The sequence below is a fragment of the Podarcis pityusensis genome (genome assembly GCF_964106645.2).
Source record: "Podarcis pityusensis genome assembly, chromosome: 2".
Taxonomy (NCBI): domain Eukaryota; kingdom Metazoa; phylum Chordata; class Lepidosauria; order Squamata; family Lacertidae; genus Podarcis; species Podarcis pityusensis.
In genome coordinates, this window is record NC_138029.1 from 123,241,539 (window position 1) to 123,263,440 (window position 21,902).

At 44.3% G+C, this 21,902-nt stretch overlaps 2 protein-coding genes across 2 annotated transcripts; both read left to right on the forward strand.

The window, feature by feature from the left end:
* Positions 1–513: 513 nt before the first annotated feature.
* Positions 514–12,012, forward strand: LOC308465496 (vomeronasal type-2 receptor 26-like; the record flags this gene model as incomplete). Its single annotated transcript, XM_080985437.1, has 5 exons — positions 514–690; positions 2,358–3,170; positions 6,567–6,794; positions 9,679–9,805; positions 11,114–12,012. Exons 1-5 carry the CDS (start codon positions 529–531, stop codon positions 12,010–12,012), a joined length of 2,229 nt encoding a protein of 742 aa, XP_080841563.1. The 5' UTR covers positions 514–528.
* A 2,305-nt stretch (positions 12,013–14,317) lies between these two features.
* On the forward strand, positions 14,318–21,131 carry LOC308465506 (vomeronasal type-2 receptor 26-like; the record flags this gene model as incomplete). Its single annotated transcript, XM_080985453.1, has 5 exons — positions 14,318–14,373; positions 15,038–15,329; positions 15,575–16,384; positions 19,857–19,983; positions 20,221–21,131. 5 exons carry the CDS (start codon positions 14,318–14,320, stop codon positions 21,129–21,131), a joined length of 2,196 nt encoding a protein of 731 aa, XP_080841579.1.
* Positions 21,132–21,902: the final 771 nt, after the last annotated feature.

Sequence of the window (21,902 nt, forward strand, 5' to 3'; positions counted from 1 at the left end):
AAGTTTTTGATTTGAGTTCCTACTGAAATGAGGCTGCAGTTTAATGTTTTAATGTCGTATTTTGATCTTGCTTTTAAGTTGTATTTCAATCAATTGTTTTTATACCTGGTGTTAGCTGCCCTGAGCCCAGTCTTGGCTGGGGAGGGCGGGATATAAAAAAAAAAATTATTTTTTATTTTGATGATGATGATGATTCTATTTGGGCAATATATAAACTGCCTCACCACAGTTGTCCTTAAGGAATGCAACAGTAACCATACAGAGGATCATGGGGCAACTCCTCAGTGAAATGAAAGGTTTCCTCCTCAGATCCAAGTCCTTTCTTTTTTTCTGTCATTTGATGATGATGATGATGATGAATAGCAGTTTGACACTTTTTGTTGATTTATTTATTGCAGTGGGACAGTTAGATACTACTGGCACATCTTGTCCTTCTTGTTCACCATCCAGGAGATCAACCAGAATCCCCGACTCTTACCCAATATCACCCTGGGCTACAACCTCTATGAGAACTATTTAGATGCAAGGATGACTTCCGATGCCATGATAGACTTGCTTGGAGGCTGGGATAGCAATATTCCGAATTATAACTGTGGGAGGAAAAATCACCTCCTGGCTGTCCTTGAAAGGGGGAAATCTGCAATTGCAAAACAGATTCAAGCCATGTCAGGCATCTACAAAACCCCACAGGTATGAAGGTGTGGCATGCAAGGGCAGAGTAAAATGTCAACTGCATAAAATTCCACTTTCTCTTCAGGCCAGTCAATGTGGGACGTGGGGGCAGGGCTGCCCAGAAAACAAGACACCCACCCACACCATGGCCCCGATGATGTGTCCAAAGGAAAGGAAAGCAATACATTTGGCACTAGCTTGGCACTAGGAGTTGCCAGAAGATGCCACCCAACCAGAGCCACAGCTAGGCGATGTTGCACCTCTGGCAGAACCGTCCAGATTGCACCCCATAGCCAAATTAGCTCTTCCTCCCATTTTTGTCGCGCCACTCCAGTGATGGGTGCTGAAATATCAGCATCCCTGATGGGGCGTGACCAAGCTGCTGTCACCAGGAAGAGCACCAGCGCCAGTTTCTTTGAAAGCCAATTGGATTGTTCCCGTGAAGGTGGCCAGCTGGGAGATGTGGCTGATCTCCCCATCCATCTCCAGCGCTTGGGTGGGCAAGTCTTCCCACTGTGATTTCCCCACCCTCATCCCCCTGCCGGATCTGCGCCTCCCTCAACAAAAACCCCTGAATCAGTGTTTGGGTCCTGAGTTCAAATGAGGAATCAGATGCTCTGTGTGTGTGTGTGTGTGTGTGTGTGTGTGTGGTTGAAGACCAGAGACTTGGTGCCTCGTTCTGTGGGTTTTTGCATTTTAATTTAGGAGACTTTCAAAGCCTCCTGTCAGGGGCGTTCCCACTCAGACAGACAGCGAAGAATCCGAAGAGGAAGGAGGACAGTCTGAGGGGAGTAGAAATGGGATCCTCCTAAATCGAGGGTCCTGGTTGCGCAAGAGACCCTTAAGCCACCCCCATGGGGTGTGTTGTTGCTAGGCATGGCCGAAGCCTTGTCTGTTGGGCCCCAGGATCACACTTGGCTGTTTGGGCCAATTGGGGCGAGTGGCGTGATCCTGGGGACCTATAAATGCGGCAGCACAACGGGGGTGGGGCACTTACGAAATAAGATCCTGGCATACTGAGCATGCCCAAAGAATTTGGCAAGGGTGACCAATCACACAATGCTCTCTTTGTTTAAGAGGATAGTTAGTACGCATGTTCACATTGTTTGTCCTTTGGACCAGCCATAGAGAGACAGCACGGTATATGCTTGAAGTGCCTTGAAAGGAAATAGGGTGAGGGAAACTCAGTATTTTGACTGGATAGGAAATTTAAACTTAATGGAATGTATAGAATGTGCATTGTCAATGTATAAAATGGTATGGAATCCATTGGCGCGTGGCCACCTAATTTGGGAAAATATCCCTGCTGGTCCTTTCTGCACAGTACGGTAAGAAATACTTTGGACTACTTTTTCACTCATGGTCTCATGTGGTTTATTGGCATATCCAGGAGATGGAGCAAGCTTTTACTTGCAACAATGGTGCATCTGCCCCAGCTGCAAGAAAACATTTCTCTCCTGTATTGGTTTTCACAGCCACAGCAAGCACTGTAACCTTCCAACCATTTGACTTCACATCCAAAGGCGCATTTCTCCATTGTCTCCTGAGACAGATAGATGCCAGCCAATCAGATGCAGCAGCTAGGTTCTTAAGGAGGGAGCAAGCTGGCACCTATGCAACCATTAAATATCTTGTGCTTATCCTGAAAGCAAAACAAAGCACTAATATTTTCCTTTCCTCACTAGCTCAGTTATGGCTTCACCGCCCAGCTTCTTGAAGGTAAAACTGAGTTTCCTTCCGTATACCAGATGTTCCCCAAGGAAGAAGCTCAGTACAAGGGGATTGTTGAGTTGCTCCTGTACTTTGGATGGACATGGATCGGCCTCCTTGCTCCAGAGGATGACAGTGGAGAAAGGTTTGTGGGTGCTTTGACACCTCAGATGATCAGCAGTGGGATTTGCATTGCCTTCTCAAAAAGAATACCAGAAAATAATCTATATCTATTCATGAGCCTGAGTGAGCTATTTTTCATGAGGAGACAAGTCAGTGTAATTGTTTGCTATGTAGCCAGTCTCAAGGGATTGGCACTCATCATGGCAGTAAACCAATTCTTTGAGAAGCAAACACAGGCAAAAGTCTGGATCACAACAACTTTTCAGGAAATCAATTCTGGCTCATCATTTTCTCCTGCTTACTTCCGGTACATCCATGGTTCTCTCTCCTTTGTAATGAAGACCAAAATAAGGAGCAACAAACGTGACTACTATGAAGCAAACTCCCCACTTCTTGATCACTTTTTGGCAGAAGCATTCCATTGCTCTTATTCAAAATATACGTTGTCCATGAAAAGCTGGGAAAGTTGCAGAGAGGAGGAGAGACTTGAGACTTTGCCCCAGGAGGAGCTGGAGAGAGCCCTGTCTCAAGACAGCTACAGCACTTACGTCAATGTTCATGCTGTGGCTCAGGCCTTAAATGCTGCGGTTTCATCTAGGTCAAAGCAGATGATGGTGCTGAGTGAAGGAGATGAATGGGAGCATTACAGGCTACAGCCATGGCAGGTATTCTCTTCCTGCTTTTGCAAGCCACAAACCATTGTCTTAATGATGATGATGAGGATGATAATTTATTATTTATACCCCGCCCATCTGGCTGAGTTTCCCCAGCCACTCTGGGCGGCTTCCAACACAATGTTGTTGTTGTTGTTTAGTCATTTAGTTGTTTAGTCGTGTCCGACTCTTCATGACCCCCTGGACCAGAGCACGCCAGGCACTCCTGTCTTCCCACTGCTTCCCGCAGTTTGGTCAAACTCATGCTGGTAGCTTTGAGAACACTGTCCAACCATCTCGTCCTCTGTCGTCCCCTTGTGCCCTCCATCTTTCCCAACATGAGGGTCTTTCCCAGGGAGTCTTCTCTTCTCATGAGGTGGCCAAAGTATTGGAGCCTCAGCTTCAGGATCTGTCCTTCCAATGAGCACTCAGGGCTGATTTCCTTAAGAATGGATAGGTTTGTTTTTCTTGCGGTCCATGGGACTCTCAAGAGTCTCCTCCAGCACCAGAATTAAAAAGCATCCATTCTTTGGCGATCAGCCTTCTTTATGGTCCAACTCTCACTTCCATATATCACTACTGGGAAAACCATGGCTTTTACTATACGGACCTTTGCTGGCAAGGTGATGTCTCTACTTTACTTTGCTGCAAACCTTAGGAGCGGAGAATTCTGTTCTGCTCGGGGGCTGGTAGTGAGATTTCAAATGAAGCACTGGGTCTATATTTTAAAGGTCTAACAACCTATGTTTCTACACTTTACTTTGCTGCATTTTTTGTTATTTTAAATCTCAGCTGGGGATTGGGAACTGCCAGAAAGTAGTTGCCCCAAACAAGGATCTTGGCATCCAGGAATTCTCCTATATACCTATTTTTCCTTACTAACCACCAGACAGGAGAAGGCAGGGGACTCAATTACATTAAACACTGTGACACCTGATGGCCCTTCGGCAACGCGATTTCCCAATATGAGGTTTACAACGTGTTTTCTTGAAATGATTTTTTTATGTGTCTAGATCCAGCCAGGAGCTACTGATCATGCAAGGAGCACAAAGGTATCACTAGAAAGTTCCCCAACTATGTAGGTTAGATGGTCAGAGTTTGGGGGCTTGGGGCATTCCAGATGGTTTTTTCCCCCACCCTTAAGAATTCAGTAGGGGATGCTAAGTGTGGTTTTAGCTGTCATTAGAGCAAAAGACTCACCTCCCATGGAAGTACAGGGGGATATTATATAGGAGAATTCCTAGGCTAGTTTTGACCCCTTAGCCTTCCCCTCCTTTTTTCCTTTCCAGGTTCCTCCTCTCACTCCACGCATGGTCTGTACAGTGCAGTATGGGAGCCCAGCCAACAACTGCTCCAGTTCACTGCCGTAGTACATGTGGATGCCCAGCTCATGGTTTATCACCACAGCCAGAAGAGGCCACCCTGGTCTTGTGATTCATGGCTGAAGAATGCTGAGAAAAACCATCCTTGCAAGTGGGAATGGAAGATGCAGAGGGAACTTGGTGAATCTGCAGAAACTCTATTACAAGACCAGAGCTAAGTTGTGTGCAGGAGGGGCGCAGATTCCACTCTCCACACACCCCATCCTAGGGGTTCACAACATTCCATGGAATGAAAGAAATCAGAATGTTTGGAAGAGCAGTGGGACAAAAAAGGGCACCTCCAGGGGTGAAGTCAAACCACTGTGTTAGCAGCACCCAAGTGACCTCCCTGGGTCACAAGCTTGAGAAATGGGTATGGAGGTCCTAGGCTGTCCAGATGACATGACCTCCCTCTTGGCTTCACTTATGTGGTCCAAAGGAAAGCAGAGCAATGTGATTGGTTCCAGCTTGGCTGCAGGAGTTGCCGGAAGGAGGCGTACAAGACACCATCCATCCGTCTTAGGGACTCTGGATTTGTGTAGGGTTTACTCCTGAGGGTTTTCCTATCCTGAAGATGTCCCACATGTCAGGACACACACAGACATTTATGAGGCCTGTGGAACCCAGCTGGACTTTTTACCTTCTCTTTGAAAGAGGACACTGAACTCCAGCTTCAAGGGCCTTCTGGTGGTTCCCTCACCGCGAGAAATAAGGTTACAGGGAACCAGGCATTGGCGACCTCCCTGTGGAATGCCATCAGATGTCAAGGAAATAAACAATTATCTGACTTTTAGAAAACATCTGAAGGCAGCCCTGTTTAGGGAAGGTTTCCATTGTATAGGTAAAGGTAAAGGGATCCCTGAACGTTAGGTCCAGTTGCGGATGACTCTGGGGTTGCTTTGCTCATCTCGCTTTACTAGTCCCCTTCTCCTTGTGCCCTCAATCTTTCCCAACATCAGGGTCTTTTACAGGGAGTCTTCTCTTCTCATGAGGTGGCCAAAGTATTGTAAGAAGTGAGGTTACAGGGAACCAGGCAGAGGGCCTTCTCGGTGGTGGCACCCGCCCTGTGGAATGCCCTCCCATCAGATGTCAAGGAAATAAGCAACTATCTGACTTTTAGAAGACTTCAAGGAAGTTTTTAATGTTTTATTGTGTTTTCAGTATTCTGTTGGGAGCCGCCCAGAGTGGCTGGGGAAGCCCAGCCAGATGGTTTGGGTATTATTATTATTATTATTATTATTATTATTATTAGGTTTAAAACAAGTATTATATTGTCTTTTGTACTAATCTTGTTCTGCAAAGCTCCTTGTTATTTTATATGAAAGGTGCTCTATAAATGCTATAATCAATTTAAGAAAAGATTGCATGAATAGGACCTATGCTCTAGATGAGAGGCAAACTGGCCCCAATTTATAAGAGCTTGAAGTGAGTGGATCTGTGGGATAACCAGTCTCATATAATCAACATGCTTAAATCTAATTAATGCATGAAGGGGTTAATACCCCATAGTAAGTGGTCCTGCCAGGCTTAGCCTAGGTCACTTCTCCTCACCTTGGGAGGAAATAGGTAATCAAGCCTATTGTTCACATACTTGGGAAGCTCAGTGTGTGAAGAGGTTTGAGCTGGTTACTTCAACTAAACTGCAAGCCAATGATTTAGGAACTTGCTCCACTTTGTAAGTAAGCTATGCTTTACTTCCTGTGCAAATTTCCGAAGCACATGAATTTGACCTTTGGGGAGTTTGTAAGTAAGTAAACAATTTTTAAACTTATCAAACATGTGGTATTTTCCTATGCTGTGGGATGAAGGGAACTTTGGAAAGATACTTTTAAAGGGGACATTTTGAAGGAACATATTTTAAAGGTTTTACAGCCTATATTTCCACGCTTTACTTTGCTGCATGTTTTGTGATTTCAAATCTCTGCTGGAGTTATCTCACCAAACCACACTTGCCTCCAGGATTTTTCCTTTCTGTATCTTTTTCCGCCCACCAACATATTCCGCATTGTCTCGTTCCTTAATGCTGGTATTTTCCTTGCCATTTCAGCTCTACCATTTCTTAAAAGAAATCCAGTGTTTGAATACTTCCATGGGCAGGCCGTGTTTGGATGAGAATTGGGAGCTGCCACCCGACTTCGATATTGTGAACTGGCTGATGTTTCCCAATAACTCTCGTACTAGAGTGAAAATTGGGAATATAAGCGGAGCGGCATCAACCAACATGAAGTTCACCATTGACTCAAAAGACATTGAGTGGCCCAACCAATTTAAGAAGGTAGGGGATGTAAAGGAGCAGGGAGGCTAGGAGAGCCTGTTTACACTCTTCCTTAAGCAAGTACTGCAAAACGGTATTATAAGGTGGATCCATTGTGTCTTAGCTACCCAGTAACAGCTGCCACAACAACTCCCTCTTGCCACGGCAGCTGAGACAGGAAGGGAATTTGGCATTCTGAAGGAACAGATAGATGTTACCATAAAGCACCAATGCTGCAGCAAGCAAAGGCTCTAGCAGCTCAGCCAGCTGCTTGTGGCTGGAAAGCCAGACAGGATGTTTGTGACTGTTGCCATGGGAACAAAGGGGCAGTCCATTCTGTACTGAGCACCGGATGTTAGCTCAGTGCGTGTGTGTCATATGACCCGTACTGGATGTACTTGGGAGGAGTTTCTTCTTGCTGTTGTTGAGTGCAGACATGATTCTCTGTACTGATGTAAGAGGCAGAAATAAATGATGTAAATAGTTTTCTGTCTGCTTCTTTCCCCTCCCTGGGGACACCAAAGGGGAGAGAGGAAGAACGGTGTGTTCCTCTCATACATCTGAGAAGAATCGCCGGACCTCGCCTGCTTATCAGCAGAGTGGAGACGCGGGGAGGTCGACAGGAATATCTGCCGGTGCCTACGCTGTGGCACATTCCTCTGACCCAGGCAGAATTCCAACAATAGAGCCCTGGGATCCTGAGAAGAGACACCAGATCCTTCTCAATTTACTTCTGGAGTTGGCATCACTCTGTCTCGGGAGACAATGGCACCTTCGGGGTGAAGTCAAATCATCAGGGCGGTTCACAGCATAAAAATTCTGTGGAGCTCTAATGATTTCTTGAATAATTTGCATATGACTATGTGAAGTGGACAGCATCTTATATCTCCACATATTTTGGAACCCTGGAAATTCAGGGTTCACAGGAGGTCTGCTACAACTCTAGGGGGCCCTGGGTGCAATGCAACTTCCGGTAGAAACTGGAAGTTGCTTTGGAGGCCTCATGAGACTTCCAGCATGACTTCTGAGTTCCCGCAAGGCCTTGAAAGCGCCGCTACGGTGTGCCGACATGATGTGACGTCGTGAAATCACGACGTCACATTGTCATAACGTCACATTATGTCGTTGGCGCCATTGGGCACCCATACGCTGGGGCCCAAGTCGGCGCCCTTGCTACAATGTCTGGCCAAAGGTGCAAAAGTAATACAATAGATAAAATAAGTACATTTCTGTACGTTGTTCTATAGAAATAAATGTTACACTCCTGATACAAATGTGGTTATTCATAACTTACTACATTCTGTATATACTCATTGCAAATATCAATGTATTTGTCTTTGTTTTGACAAATAAATTGATATTTGGAATGAGTATATACAGAATGTAGTCATGTAGTCAACACGTCTAAGTGATCCATTCATAAGCTGCGAGTGTCATCTTACTGATCCATTGATTAAAGGGTATCTTATCTTCATTCTTCCAGTTCATAAATATCAGTCTCTTGGCCACAGTTAGGGCATGTAGAATCCATTTTCACTGTCCAGTTGTCAGCTTCCATACAATAGGTGTATATAGTTCAAAAGGATATTCTCTGCACGCAAAGTCCTTTTAATAATAATCCAGGAATGATTTTTAAGCACAGTGATACCTCGGGTTACATACGCTTCAGGTTACAGACGCTTCAGGTTACAGACTCCGCTAACCCAGAAATAGTACCTCAAGTTAAGAACTTTGCTTCAGGATGAGAACAGAAATCGTGCTCCGGCGGCGCAGCGGCAGCGGGAGGCCCCATTAGCTAAAGTGGTGCTTCAGGTTAAGAACAGTTTCGGGTTAAGAATGGACCTCTGGAACGAATTAAGTACTTAACTCGAGGTACCACTGTAACTGCTTTGAAGTGGCAGTACTTTTAATAACTGCTCTCTATCAGTGTTTTCCTATTGCTATGATTAGAATCATGGAATTGTGGATGTCAGGGAACTGCCATCAGTGCCGGAGGGAGAGAGCAAAATCCAGAGGGATTCCAGAGAGCGTCCCAGGATTGGAAGAGGCAGCCCATCTTCTGGGGAAGAGAATCAGCGTAGCACCAGTGGAGAAGGGGGGTAGATGGGGGAAGCGACGAGGCGGTCCCATGACTCCTTGCCGGGGACCAGCGGGGAGAGTAGGGGTCCTCCGCTGCCTACGCCCTCCTTGCGCAGAAGGCTTTCGTGCAGGGAGAGTAGGAGGAGACTAGGCGTCAAAGAGCTTCTTTGCTGGAAGAAGTTTAAGAAGCGCCCACTGACGGATTCTGCCAGCGATTGAGACAGCCACGGGTGAGTGGCTGTCCGGACAGAAAAGGTTCACTCAGGAAACCCAGCCAGGTGTTGGGACCGGCTTACGCACGAGCAACCCCTAGAACCATTACAGTGGAGTTGGAAGAGACCCTGAGGGTCTTCTGGTCCAACTCCCTGCAATGCAGGAATCTCAACAAAATCATGTATGGGAGATGGCCATCCACCCTCTGCTTGAAAACCTCCAGGGGAGGAGAGACCACAATCTCTTGCGAGAGTCTTCCATGGTTAAACAGCTTTCACGGTCAGAAAGCTGTTTTGGTATAGTTTGCCCTCTTCCTTGAGTGTATTTCAGTATAGAAGGCAGGCACATAAATGGGTTCAGTGGAACTAGAGATCTTGTTGGGTCCATGCCAAACCCTATGAATTCCATAGACACAGATGCTTCTAACACTTTCTCCTCGTATCTGAAGGTATCTGAAGAAGTGTGCTTGCACACGAAAGCTCATACCAAGAACTAACTTAGTTGGTCTTTAAGGTGCTACTGGAAGGAATTTTTTTGTTTTGACTATGGCAGACCAACACGGCTACCTATCTGTAACTTTCTCCTTGGTGCACCTTCTTCTCTGCATGACTAGACTGTGCCTCGCTCCAGGTGTACCAAAAGCTGCCGGCCTGGATACGCCAAGGTGGTTCAAGAAGGAGAGCCAATTTGCTGCTATGCTTGTGCTCCATGTGCAGAAGGGACCATCTCCACTCAGGAAGGTGGGTCATTCCAAGGGAGAGGGCGTTCCGTCGGAGAATAGAAATGGGGAAAAGAGTCACCCAGAAACACTATGTGCAGAGCAGTAATACATTTTTGAACATAGGTGTTTTATTGGCTTCTCTATTTTCAATCACCACCCTTTCTTCCAGGAATTAAGCTGAGAGTAAGGAAGCAATCATTGCAGAACCATGTGGGTGTCAGGGAGACAGCTTAGTATACATGCATGCATGCGCAGAAGCGCCGAATCGCAACCCGCGCGTGCGCTGACGTGCCACTACGGGTTGTGAACGCTGCGGGTTGCAAACATGTGTCCCGCACAGATCACGTTCACAACCCGAGCATCCACTGTACATAGTCTTTGACTATTTTCAGCTATGCTCTCAATGATCAAATAAACTGAATCACACCATAAAGGAAATTTATTTTTAAAGTGTGTGTGTGTGTGTGTGTGTGTGTGTGTGTGTGTGTGTGTAAGTTATAGAAGACAAAAGGGGAATATTTTTTAAAAGGAAATATTTAAAACAGTAAAGCAGAAACACAAACACAAAATATATAATGCATTATATGAAAATGATAACAAAACAAGCAATGGACAGTTTTGATCTGACTACCAGGAGCATTGCACAGAAGAAAGAGGAAATCGTTTGCATTAGCTACCAAAGAGATAACAAGAAATCATACAGAAAAAGTGAAATATGAGAAGGCAGTTAAACTTATAACAATCTTCTTCCAGTCCAGCTAACATAAAAATTATATGAGACGTTGGATAAATTTATCATTTACACTAGTTTTAAAAACACAATTACAAATTATTCATTAGACAAGTCTCTCTCAGCCTAACGTACCTCACAGGTTTGTTGTAAACATAAAAAGGGCAGAGGGATATTAATGTATACTACCTTGAACCCTTTGGAGGAAAGGTAGTGGATAAATGTAAAAATAAATAATCAAATAATAATAAACTGCCACAGGTCAATGTAAAGAGGTGTGTCTTGCTTCTTAGGCAAAAAAATGTATGGTGAAGTTGCTGGACACACATCTGAGGGGAGGTCACTGCATCAAAGCTTTGCCCTGCATCACAAGGGTGTTTTGGCAATAAAAACTGAGGAAAATTTTGTGCCCCACCACTGTCTCCTCAGAAGAAAGGCAGGATACAAATGTAAACTTTCAATAACCAATCAAACAAGCATTTTTTTGCCAAACTTTCCCTATTCAACTGTCTTACTCCTTGACCTCCCCCACTTCAACATCTTTCTGAAAAACAAATAATGCCCTGATGCTGAAGCCACTCTTTTTCTCTTCCTTAGATGCAGAAGGTTGCACCAAATGTCCAGAAGATCAGCATCCAAGCAACAACAGAGATCAATGTGTCCCCAGGCTTATCACTTTCCTAGCTTATAAAGAACATTTGGGGATCATCTTAGTTTCCATTGCCCTTTCCTTATCTTTAACAACAGGCATTGTGTTAGTAATCTTCATTAAATACAAGGAGACTCCCATAGTGAAAGCCAACAACCGGAACCTCTCCTACATCCTCCTCGTCTCCCTCCTGCTTTCTTTTTGGTCCACCTTCCTGTTCATTGGGCAACCAAGGAAAGGGACCTGCCTTCTCCAACAAACAGCCTTCAGCATCATCTTCTCAGTTGCTGTTTCTTCTGTGTTAGCAAAAACCATCACTGTGGTGCTGGCCTTTCTGGCCACAAAGCCAGGAAACAGGGTGAGGAGATGGCTGGGGAAGAGTCTGGCCAACTCCATTGTCATTTGCTGCTCCTGTGTTCAAGTTGTCATCTGCACCATCTGGCTGTGCTTGTCTCCTCCATTCCCTGACTCTGATATGCATTCCAGGGCTGAAGAGATCATCCTGCAATGCAATGAAGGATCTGCTGCCATGTTTTATATTGCCCTGGGCTACATGGGCTTCCTGGCTGCCATCTGCTTCACGGTGGCTTTCCTAGCCAGAAAGCTTCCAGGGTCCTTCAATGAGGCCAAGCTGATCACCTTCAGCATGCTGGTCTTCTGCAGTGTTTGGGTGTCCTCTGTGCCCACCTACCTGAGCACCAAGGGGAAATACACGGTAGCTGTGCAGATCTTCTCTATGTTGGCCTCCAGTGCTGGGCTTCTGGGCTGCATCTTCATGCCAAAATGTTACATTATTTTGCTGAGGCCTGATCTGAATACAAAGCAGCATCTGACAAGAGAAATTTAAGATGACACCTAATGCTTGAAACATTCCAGGTTGACAATGGGTAGCACTGTGAGCATGCAGTCTTCAGATTATAGTTCCATATAGCTCTCTTTGTTTTGCATAAATTATGAATGATTAAAATTAATGTATTATAACTGCTTTGTCACTCCCTGATTGCCACTAAATACCTGATTAGCCACGTTGGCTTTTACGCTGCTAATCCTCATCTGAGTCAGATTCACTCTATCCTTTTACGACGTATGACTCAGGGAAATTGTAGCAAAAGCTTTGCTCCAGCAGATTATGCTTTGGAATTTGACTTAGGCCCACTTTGACGCCTCTCCGTGTGCTCTTTGGATGGGAGATGTTCACACACTCTTTAACCAACGTGCCAGCTCTTGTGAATTGGGTGTGGAAATGGTTTAGCACATAGTACTATACTATTCATACTATGAAGACATTCACTCCTTATATATTACACCCATCGGAACAAAATTCCTAGACAGATATAATAATTTTTATACCTCCCTCATTTTGTCAAACTTCACCCACGAGTGGCTAAATTACATGGATAACTAGGAATTGAACAGTTAAATCTCTTTACAACCATACTAGCACTCAGTAATCTAGTCTAACTATGAATTGAATGTGAATGTGTAACAATGCTCACATATATCCTTGTCTTTTGCTGTGATTTTAATTCCTTATGGTCTTCTCCTGGCCTGAATATTGCAAATTGTAAATCGTATTCTAACTTAGTGGCTGATCTGTGATGGCAATAATAAAGATTGATTGATACTTGTATGCAAGAAAGGGTTCATTTTTCTGCAAATTATTGGTAGAACTTCATCTGCAATCCCAAGACTCAGGAGATATGATTCAGGAATTTAAGAGTAGGGCAAGGGTAGCTGATGCCACAGAAGACAGAATCGGGATTCAAGATGACCTTAATAGGTTGGAGAACTAGGCCCAAACTAACAAAATGAATTTCAATAGGGACAAATGTAAGGTTACAAATATAAGGTGGGGGACACCTGGCTTGCCAGGTGTATGTGTAAAAAGGATCTAGGGGTCTTGGCTACTGTGGGAAGCAGAATACCAAATTAGATGGACCTATGGTATCCTCCATCAGAATGTCCAGGTTCCCACCATCAAAGTCCAGGCCAACTCTCCCCACCTTCAACTCATGATAAATTTTGGATAAACATCTGTGCTTTCTTGAAGACATGTTTTTCTACACCTCTGCACCTGCCCCTCAAGCCACACAAGGGCTCCAGTATATTACAGAAGTGAACCTTATTCCCCTTATCATTATGAAAATCATAGTGATCTATCCTCATTCTTGCCAAAGCTCAAGAGACATTTAGGGAAACTGTCTAAACATCAGAATCAAGATCGGTGTGATGTTACTTACTGCGCCTTGGTAATGTGGTATGCAGAACACCTCCTGTGTCAGAGATACATTAGTGAGAACTGGCAGAAGGGACATGGGAAATACTATGTGAAGTCCAATGGCTCTGAAGCCATAGCTGAACACCACCCATATTGGTGGTGCAGCTTTGGTCTTGCAAGACGTTCTGTCTTCTTCTGATTAGCAGGTTCAGGTGGTGAGAGGATCCACTCACAAGAAACGTGTAGGAAGCAGAGCCAGAATGAGATCCCTGCTGCTTCTGCTTCTGCTGCTACTTCTTCTGCTGATGCCCCATGGAGTCTTTGGAGACCTAAAGACAAAATGCCCCTTGAATCTGATCAGGGAAGAAAATGAAGCACACAATTATTACCGGCCAGGAGACTTCCTCATTAGTGGGATCATATCTCCAAAATATTTCTCTGAACAGCGTCCATACAACTTTTCCCAGCCTCCATTTGCCAGGTTTCATGTGTAAGTAATTATGTCTAGGTGGGTGTTATGCTTCTCTGCCTCCAATGTTTCCTGTTTACCAAGGAAATAGCCTGGAAAGGGGAACCTGTAGCAATCGAGATATTGTTGGGGGATGATATCTCATTATTCTTGAACATTGGCCATGTTGCAGAGGCAGATTTAGAGGAGCACACGATCAGTTTGGATGCCTCAACCGCTGGTCAGGATGGAGTGTGAGAGGTGGAGGGGCACAAAAAATTGGCATTGCATGGGGTGCCACTGAAATTTGAGACTCCATGGTTGTCACCTGCATGCTGACTGGGGCAGATGGGAGTTGGAGTCAAAGAACAGCTAGTGCTCTAATATTCCCACCCGTTTTACTTTCTGGTTCCCTTGGTTGTCCCTGGTGAAGTGATCTATCTGTGCTGTGCTACCGTGATGCCTTTTGAAGGATGTAATGCTAGAATGCAATTCAACCTTATCACAGATCAAAATGATGGACTGAAAGACAGCACTGGCAAGTGGGTGGTGGAGTGGCTGCTGCAGGGAAGTAGCTGCCAGGATTTGAATGTGGGAGGTCTTCCTTCCTAGCCCAGAAGCTTATTTTAAAATCCTGCTTAGCTAAATGAAAGCTTTCCGCACCCCTCCTAACCCCCTTTCCTTTTGTATCATTAGATTGTAAGCGGGTGGACCAGGACAGGCAGAAGTATGAACATCCTAAGTCCAACTGATTGAATAGAGCTTTCTGCTAAGTGTATGGATTTGGGGTTGCAGTCTTATTCCCCTTCTAGAGTATGGACAAAGTTCTCTATTTTAACAAAGTGGAGCTTACGAAACAGCCCTTTGAAACAACAAAGACTAAGAAATAAACTGCAGCCTTTGTGGAAATTTCACGAGTCTTCCAAAAAAAAAGTTATTAATTTTCTTTTTTCAAGACTGTGTTCTTTTCCTCTTCTGCAAGGAAGCATGAATTTCCCCATTTTTATTCTTAATTGGTCTGTGAGTTTTCACCTTACAAAAAGGATAAGTCCCTCTCACACTCTGCCACCAAGATGAAGACAATTATTTTGGGGTCAGCAATTATGAGATTCATATTGCCTAAATAGCCCCTTAGGTGTGACTTTTTCCCCCCCATTAAATGCTGATAAGCAGTTTGACGGTTTTTAATTGCTTCAATTTTTGCAGTCCATCATATAGGTTCCACTGGCACATCTTGTCGTTCTTGTTCACCATCCAAGAGATAAACCACAATCCCCAGTTCTTACCCAACATCACCCTGGGCTACAACCTCTATGAGAACTATTTTGATGCCAGGATCACTTCTGATGCCATGCTAGACCTGGTTGCAGGTGGCAGGAGCAACATTCCCAACTATAAGTGCAGGAAAAGGAATAACCTTCTGGCTGTTCTGGAGGGGGCCGACTCTACACTCTCAAAAGAGATTTCTGCCATGTCAGGCATCTACAAAATCCCACAGGTATGAAGGGAATGCTAAGAAAGAGCATCAAAAAGTGAGAAAAGTATGGAATAGTTCAGGGGTCTCTTTTCCCCCCCAAAATCCAGCCTTCACCAACCCGGTATCATCCAGATTTTGTGGACTACAACTCCAATTTGTCACAGCCAGCACAAATGTTGTTAGATATTAATCATTTCAGGTTAATAAATATCTGGTCTTTATCCTGGAAGCAAAACGAAACACTAATCTTTTCCTTTCCTTGCTAGATCAGTTATGGGTTGGTTCCTCAAGTTCTTGATGATAAAACTCAGTTCCCTTTTCTGTACCGAATGGTCCCCAAAGAAGAAAGTCAATACTTGGGTATTATCCAGTTGCTCCTGCATTTCAGATGGACATGGATTGGCCTCTTAGCTCCAGAGAACAATGATGCAGAAAGATTTATCGGTGGCTTGACACCTCTGATGATCAGCAATGGGATTTGCATTGCTCTATCAAAAAGAATTCCAGAAAAGAATCCACATCAAATGTTCAGTTTGAATGAACCCTTTGTCCTATGGAGACAACTGGGTGTATTTGTTTACTATGAAAATACTCGCATGGGGTGGCTCCCAATCATGACACTGCAAGCAGCACTTGGGGAACAAATTGGGCCAAAAGTCTGGATCACAATAGGTTTAAAGGACATCAATGTGTTTTTATCTTATCCTCCTGATTTATTCCAGTACATTCATGGGTCTTTGTCCTTCATAATGAAGTTGGGGGAAAGGACTAAGCGTGACTACTATAACCCAACTTCCTATATTCTTCATCACTTCTGGCAGAAAGCGTTTCATTGTTCATATTCAAAACATGTGCTGGCCGCGAAAGGTTGGAGAAGATGCACAGAGAACGAGAAACTGGAGATGGTGCCAGAAGAGGAGCTGGAGAGAGCCCTGTCTCAAAACAGCTACATCACTTACTTCAGTGTCCAAGCTGTGGCTCAGGCTTTGAATGCTGCCTATTCATCCAGATCAAAGTGGATGTTGGTGGCTGGTGGAGGAGACAGGTTGGAACATCAAAGGCTACAGCCGTGGCAGGTATTTTCTCTCCCTTTCTGCAAACTGCAGTACATTGCCCCAAATGTTTCATCAAATTTACATATGAGAACCATTTCTGAGGCAAATCCAATTCGTGAGGCTCCTGGTAGAGGTAAAAAATAATAATTGATCATTATGCTTATATGGGAACTCTCTTCCCAGTGCAATGCTTCCTCCACCGTGCCCAAGTAAATTTATATTAATAATAATAATAATAATAATAATAATAATAATAATAATAATAATTTATTATTTATACCCCACCCATCTGGCTGGGCTTCTGCAGCCACACTGGGTGGCTTCCAACAAAATATTAAAATACAGTAATGCATCAAACATTAAAAGCTTCCCTAAACAGGGCTGCCTTCAGATGTCTTCTAAAAGTCTGGCAGTTGTTCTCTTTGACATCTAGTGGGAGAGCGTTCCACAGGGCGAGTGCCACTACTGAGAAGGCCCTCTGCCTGGTTCCCTGTAATTTGGCTTCTTGAAGTGAGGTAACCGCCAGAAGGCCCTTGGTGCTGGACCTCAAACATTTACATACAGACCTTAAACATTTATATACAGCTATTTGTCAAAAGAGCACAGGACAGTTCTCGATACAGTCAAACAAGATAATAAAATACAGCTCAAATCAGTTTTTGAAACAAAACAACTACAGATAATATAATACAAAATACAAAAATACAAAAAGATCTAAATGCTAAATGTGTTATATCAAGATCTAACCTTTCTTTTGTGTAATGAACTTATTGTGTAAAAAGATTTGTGATTTTATATAAAATGTGGTCTAAAAACGTTTAAATAAATAGAATGCCTGAAAAAGGCATATAGTTTAGTTGAGCTACCAGAGGCAGATTTGGGGCAATGTAACTGGTTCCCCTGTGCTGGGCACACGCAGAATGGAAGGTGAGAAGTGAGGGGCACCAAATTTTGGGCTTCCACAGGGTGCTACTGAAATTTGGAAAAGCAAACCCCTGGCCCCAATTCATAACAGCTCAAAGTGAGCAATGCTGAGATAGTGAGTATAGTTTCATATTTCCTTAATGCTACTGTATCCTTTCCATTTCAGCTCCACCTTTTTTTAAGAGAAATTCAATTTCTGAATACTTCAATGGGCAAGCTATATTTGGATGAGAATGGAGAGCTGCCAGGCAACTACAATATTGAGAACTGGATTATGTTTCCCAATAAGTCTCGTGTTAGAGGGAAAATTGGGAGCATAGAGAGGGGCACCTCCCCTGACGTAAAGTTTACCATTAACACAAAAGCCATTGTTTGGCCCCAACAGTTTAACAAGGTATGAGACTCCTTATGTGACATGACAAATATTAAACTCCTAATACTTTATATGGAAGCAGGAGGGGACACGGGTGGCGCTGTGGTCTAAACCACAGAGCCTAGGGCTTGCCGATCGGAAGGTCGGCGGTTCGAATCCCCGCGACGGGGTGAGCTCCCGTTGCTCGGTCCCAACTCCTGCCCACCTAGCAGTTCGAAAGCATATAAAAGTGCAAGTAGATAAATAGGTACCACTCCAGCGGGAAGGTGTTTCCGTGTGCTGCTCTGGTTTCATCAGAAGCGGCTTAGTCATGCTGGCCACATGACCCGGAAAAACTGTATGCGGACAGACGTCGGCTCCCTCGGCCAGTAAAGCAAGTTGAGCGCCGCAACCCCAGAGTCGTTCGCAACTGGACTTAACTGTCGGGGTCCTTTACCTTTACCTTTTACTTTATATGGAACTTTAACTAAAATCCTTTCCACAAATATTCCATTGAATATTGTGCTGTGCTGGGAACTGCACTTAATAGTTTGTGATGCACCAGCGTCTCTTAAGTTTATGTAGATAGCGTGTTTATACTTGTCTTTAAATACTTTATACTTTGAACTGAACTGTGTGGGCAAGGAATTTTCTTAACTGTGCACTCTGAAAAAGGCTGACAACTGGAGAGCAAGAATACTCTGATGTTCTGCTGCAATATGCTGCTGGAGGTGCAGGTAATCTGCTGACCACACTGGTTAAGGTGTGACGTAATAATAACAACAACAACAACAACAACAACAACAATAACAATAATATATTATTTATACCCCGCCCATTTGGCTGGGTTTCTCCAGCCACTCTGGGAGGCTTCTAACATAATATTAAAATACAGTAATGCATCAAACATTAAAAGCTTCCCTAAACATGGCTGCCTTCAGACATGCTATCAGGAACAGGTTGTGGGCCCAGTATAACAAGTTATGGGTCCAGTGGCTCACAGGTCTAATGCAGACTTTACTTGGGATCTGATCTCTAGTGCCAAAAATGGTGTAGGGGATAGGACTCGGGAAATCATATTTCAAATCCCTGCTCAGCCAAAACGAACTTCACTGGGTGACCTTGGGCTAGTTATAGTATCTCCTCCTAGCATAGCACACAAGGTTGTTTTTAGGGGTGGATATAATAGTTTTCTTTTTTAGTTAATTGGGAGAAAGGTGGTGTTAATATTACTAGTAACAATAATCACAGTATTAATATAGTGGTAGAAGAGAAAGGCTCTTTACCACAATGTAGTGGAACCCCATGACAGTTTCATCTTCCCCTTCTATCCCAGGACCCAGAACTCTTAGAAAAAAATTAAATAATAATAATTCAGGAGACATTTTTTTAGTTAGCATCATCAGGTGATGGTATATTTAATTTCTGCTCTTTATCAGTATGTTTCATTGCGGCATTTTGCTTGGCGTATTATTCTGCCATTATTATATTGTTTTTGCCTATTCTGTCCATTGCCTTGAGCATTGTGTCTTTAACAACAGGCATTGTGTTAGGAATCCTCGTTAAATACAGGGAGACTCCCATAGTGATAGGTATAAATGTTGAAACAAGCAAGCAGACACACCAAAGTGTTAAAATTCCTGCTCCATGATTGCAGTCATGGGATTTTTGTCTTTCACATGATGTGGTATGTTTTGACTCCACAGAGTGGGAAGTGACGGAGACAGGATGTTTGTGTTACTGTGTTCCGTGAAGTTTGTCCTTTCTTCTTTTTCTCTTTGCTGTCTGATGCTAGAGAGAGAGGGAGCCATGTTGCCATTCTCCATGTGTGTTTATATGTAAATAAAGTAGATTAGCCAAAATGCTGAGTTGCTGAGGTCTGTTACGCAACTGCGCAAACTCTGCAGATCCCTAAGTGTGCCAGTGTCGGTTGGCATCGGTCGCTGTGATGTTCGGGCTGAAGAAAGCTTTTGAAGCTCCCAAACAATCGACCAGGAGGGAGAGAACATGCCAGGCGGGCATGTGTCTCTACCAGGATCCTACTTGAGTGCAGGCTGAGCTCCTGACACAAAGAGGTTTCCCTTCCATGCTGTTTTGCATCAAAAGTGCTTCCCTGAAAAAAAGCACATGGGCTCCGTGAGATCCCCTTCAGTACTCCATAGGCACAGGTGCTCCTAACACTTCACCCTTGATGAACCTTCTTTTCTGCGTGGCTAGGCTGTGCCACTCTCCAGGTGTACCAAAAGCTGTCTGCCAGGCTATACCAAGGTGGTTCAAGAAGGACAACCACTTTGCTGCTATGCTTGTGCTCCATGTGCAGAAGGGATGATCTCCACTGAGGAAGGTGAGTGAATCAAAGGTTAGGAAATTCCTTAGGAGAATATAAATAGGGTGAAGAATCACTCAGAGAGACTTTCAGTGAAGATTCTAAAAACATTTCTGAGCATTTATAAAGAATTTTGCCTCCCCTTCCCTAATAAACAGGTGTCATCTCCCCCATAAGAATCTTTCCCCCCAAAAAAGTAATAGAATAGATTGTTTGGTTGTACGTGATGCTGAAGCGACTCTTTCCCCCCTTCAGATGCAGACCATTGCATCAAGTGCCCAGAAGATCAGCATCCAAACAAGGACCAAGATCAATGTGTCCCCAAGATTATCACTTTCCTGGCTTATAAAGAACAATTGGGGATCATCTTAACTTCTGTTACCGTATTCTTGTCTTTAACAACAGGCATTGTGTTAGGAATCCTCGTTAAATACAGGGAGACTCCCATAGTGAAAGCCAACAACCGAGACCTCTCCTATATCCTCCTCTTCTCCCTTCTACTTTCCTTTTTCTCCTCCTTCCTCTTTATTGGGAGGCCAAGGAAAGTGACCTGCCTTCTCCGACAAACAGCCTTCAGCATCATCTTCTCGGTTGCCGTCTCTTCTGTTTTGGCAAAAACCATCACTGTGGTTCTGGCCTTCCTGGCCACAAAGCCAGGGAATAGAGCGAGGAGATGGCTGGGGAGGAGTCTCGCCAACTCCATTGTCATTTCCTGTTCCAGTGTCCAAGTTGTCATCTGCATCATCTGGCTAGGTATCTCTCCCTCATTCCCAGATTCTGACATGCACTCCCAGGCTGGAGAGATCATCCTTCTATGCAATGAAGGATCTGTTGCCATGTTTTACACTGTCCTTGGCTACATGGGCTTCCTGGCTGCCATTTGCTTCACTGTGGCTTTTCTAGCCAGGAAGCTGCCTGGGGCCTTCAATGAAGCCAAACTGATCACCTTCAGCATGCTGGTCTTCTGCAGTGTTTGGGTGTCCTTTGTGCCCACCTACCTGAGCACAAAGGGGAAATACATGGTAGCCGTGCAGGTCTTCTCTATGTTGGCCTCCAGTGCTGGGCTTCTGGGCTGCATCTTCCTTCCCAAATGCTACATTATCATACTCAGGCCTGACCTGAATACAAAGGAGCACCTGACGACAAAAAGTAAAGATAGCATCTAATTCTTAAAGTACAGTGGTACCTTGGTAGTCAAACTTAATCTGTTCCGGGAGTCCGTTCAAATCCGAGAACCGTTCGAAAATGAAGGTGCAGCTTCCGATTGGCTGTAGGAGCTTCCTGCACTCAATCAGAAGCCGTGGAAGCCATGGCGGACATCTGGCTTCCAAAAAATGTTCACAAACCGGAACACTTACTTCCGGGTTTGTGGCGTTCGGGAACCGATTTGTCCGGGAGCCAAGCCATTTGAGAACCAAGGTACCACTGTATTCTGTTTTGACAGTTGATGATGAGCACAACAGTAATGCTAGCTATGTAGTTGTCTGTAGAATGTAGCTCCTTGAAGTTCAATCTCTCTTTATTTTGCATAAATCATAAAATGATGAAAATGAATACAGAATGACTCCAGCAGCCACACACCCTTTAAGCTTAATTTTCAACGTGCATGGTTTCATCATAGCCTGATTCCCACTTGATTCCACTGGTGGAATGCTCTCCCCAGTGTGACTTGCCTGGCTCCTTCCTTGCATATCTTTAGGCATCTGGCAATAGTAGAGGAGTTCAGGACCATGCAGAACTTGTCTGAGGCTCAGAGTGGCAGTCTTGTTAGAATAAGGGATGCGGGTGGCATTGTGGTCTTAACAACTGAGCCTCTTGGGCTTGCTGATTCTAAGGTCGGCAGTTCGAATCCGCTTGATGGTGGTGTCCCAGCTTCTGCCAACCTAGCAGTTTGAAAGCACACCAGTGCAAGTAGATAAGTGCATACCGCTGCAGCG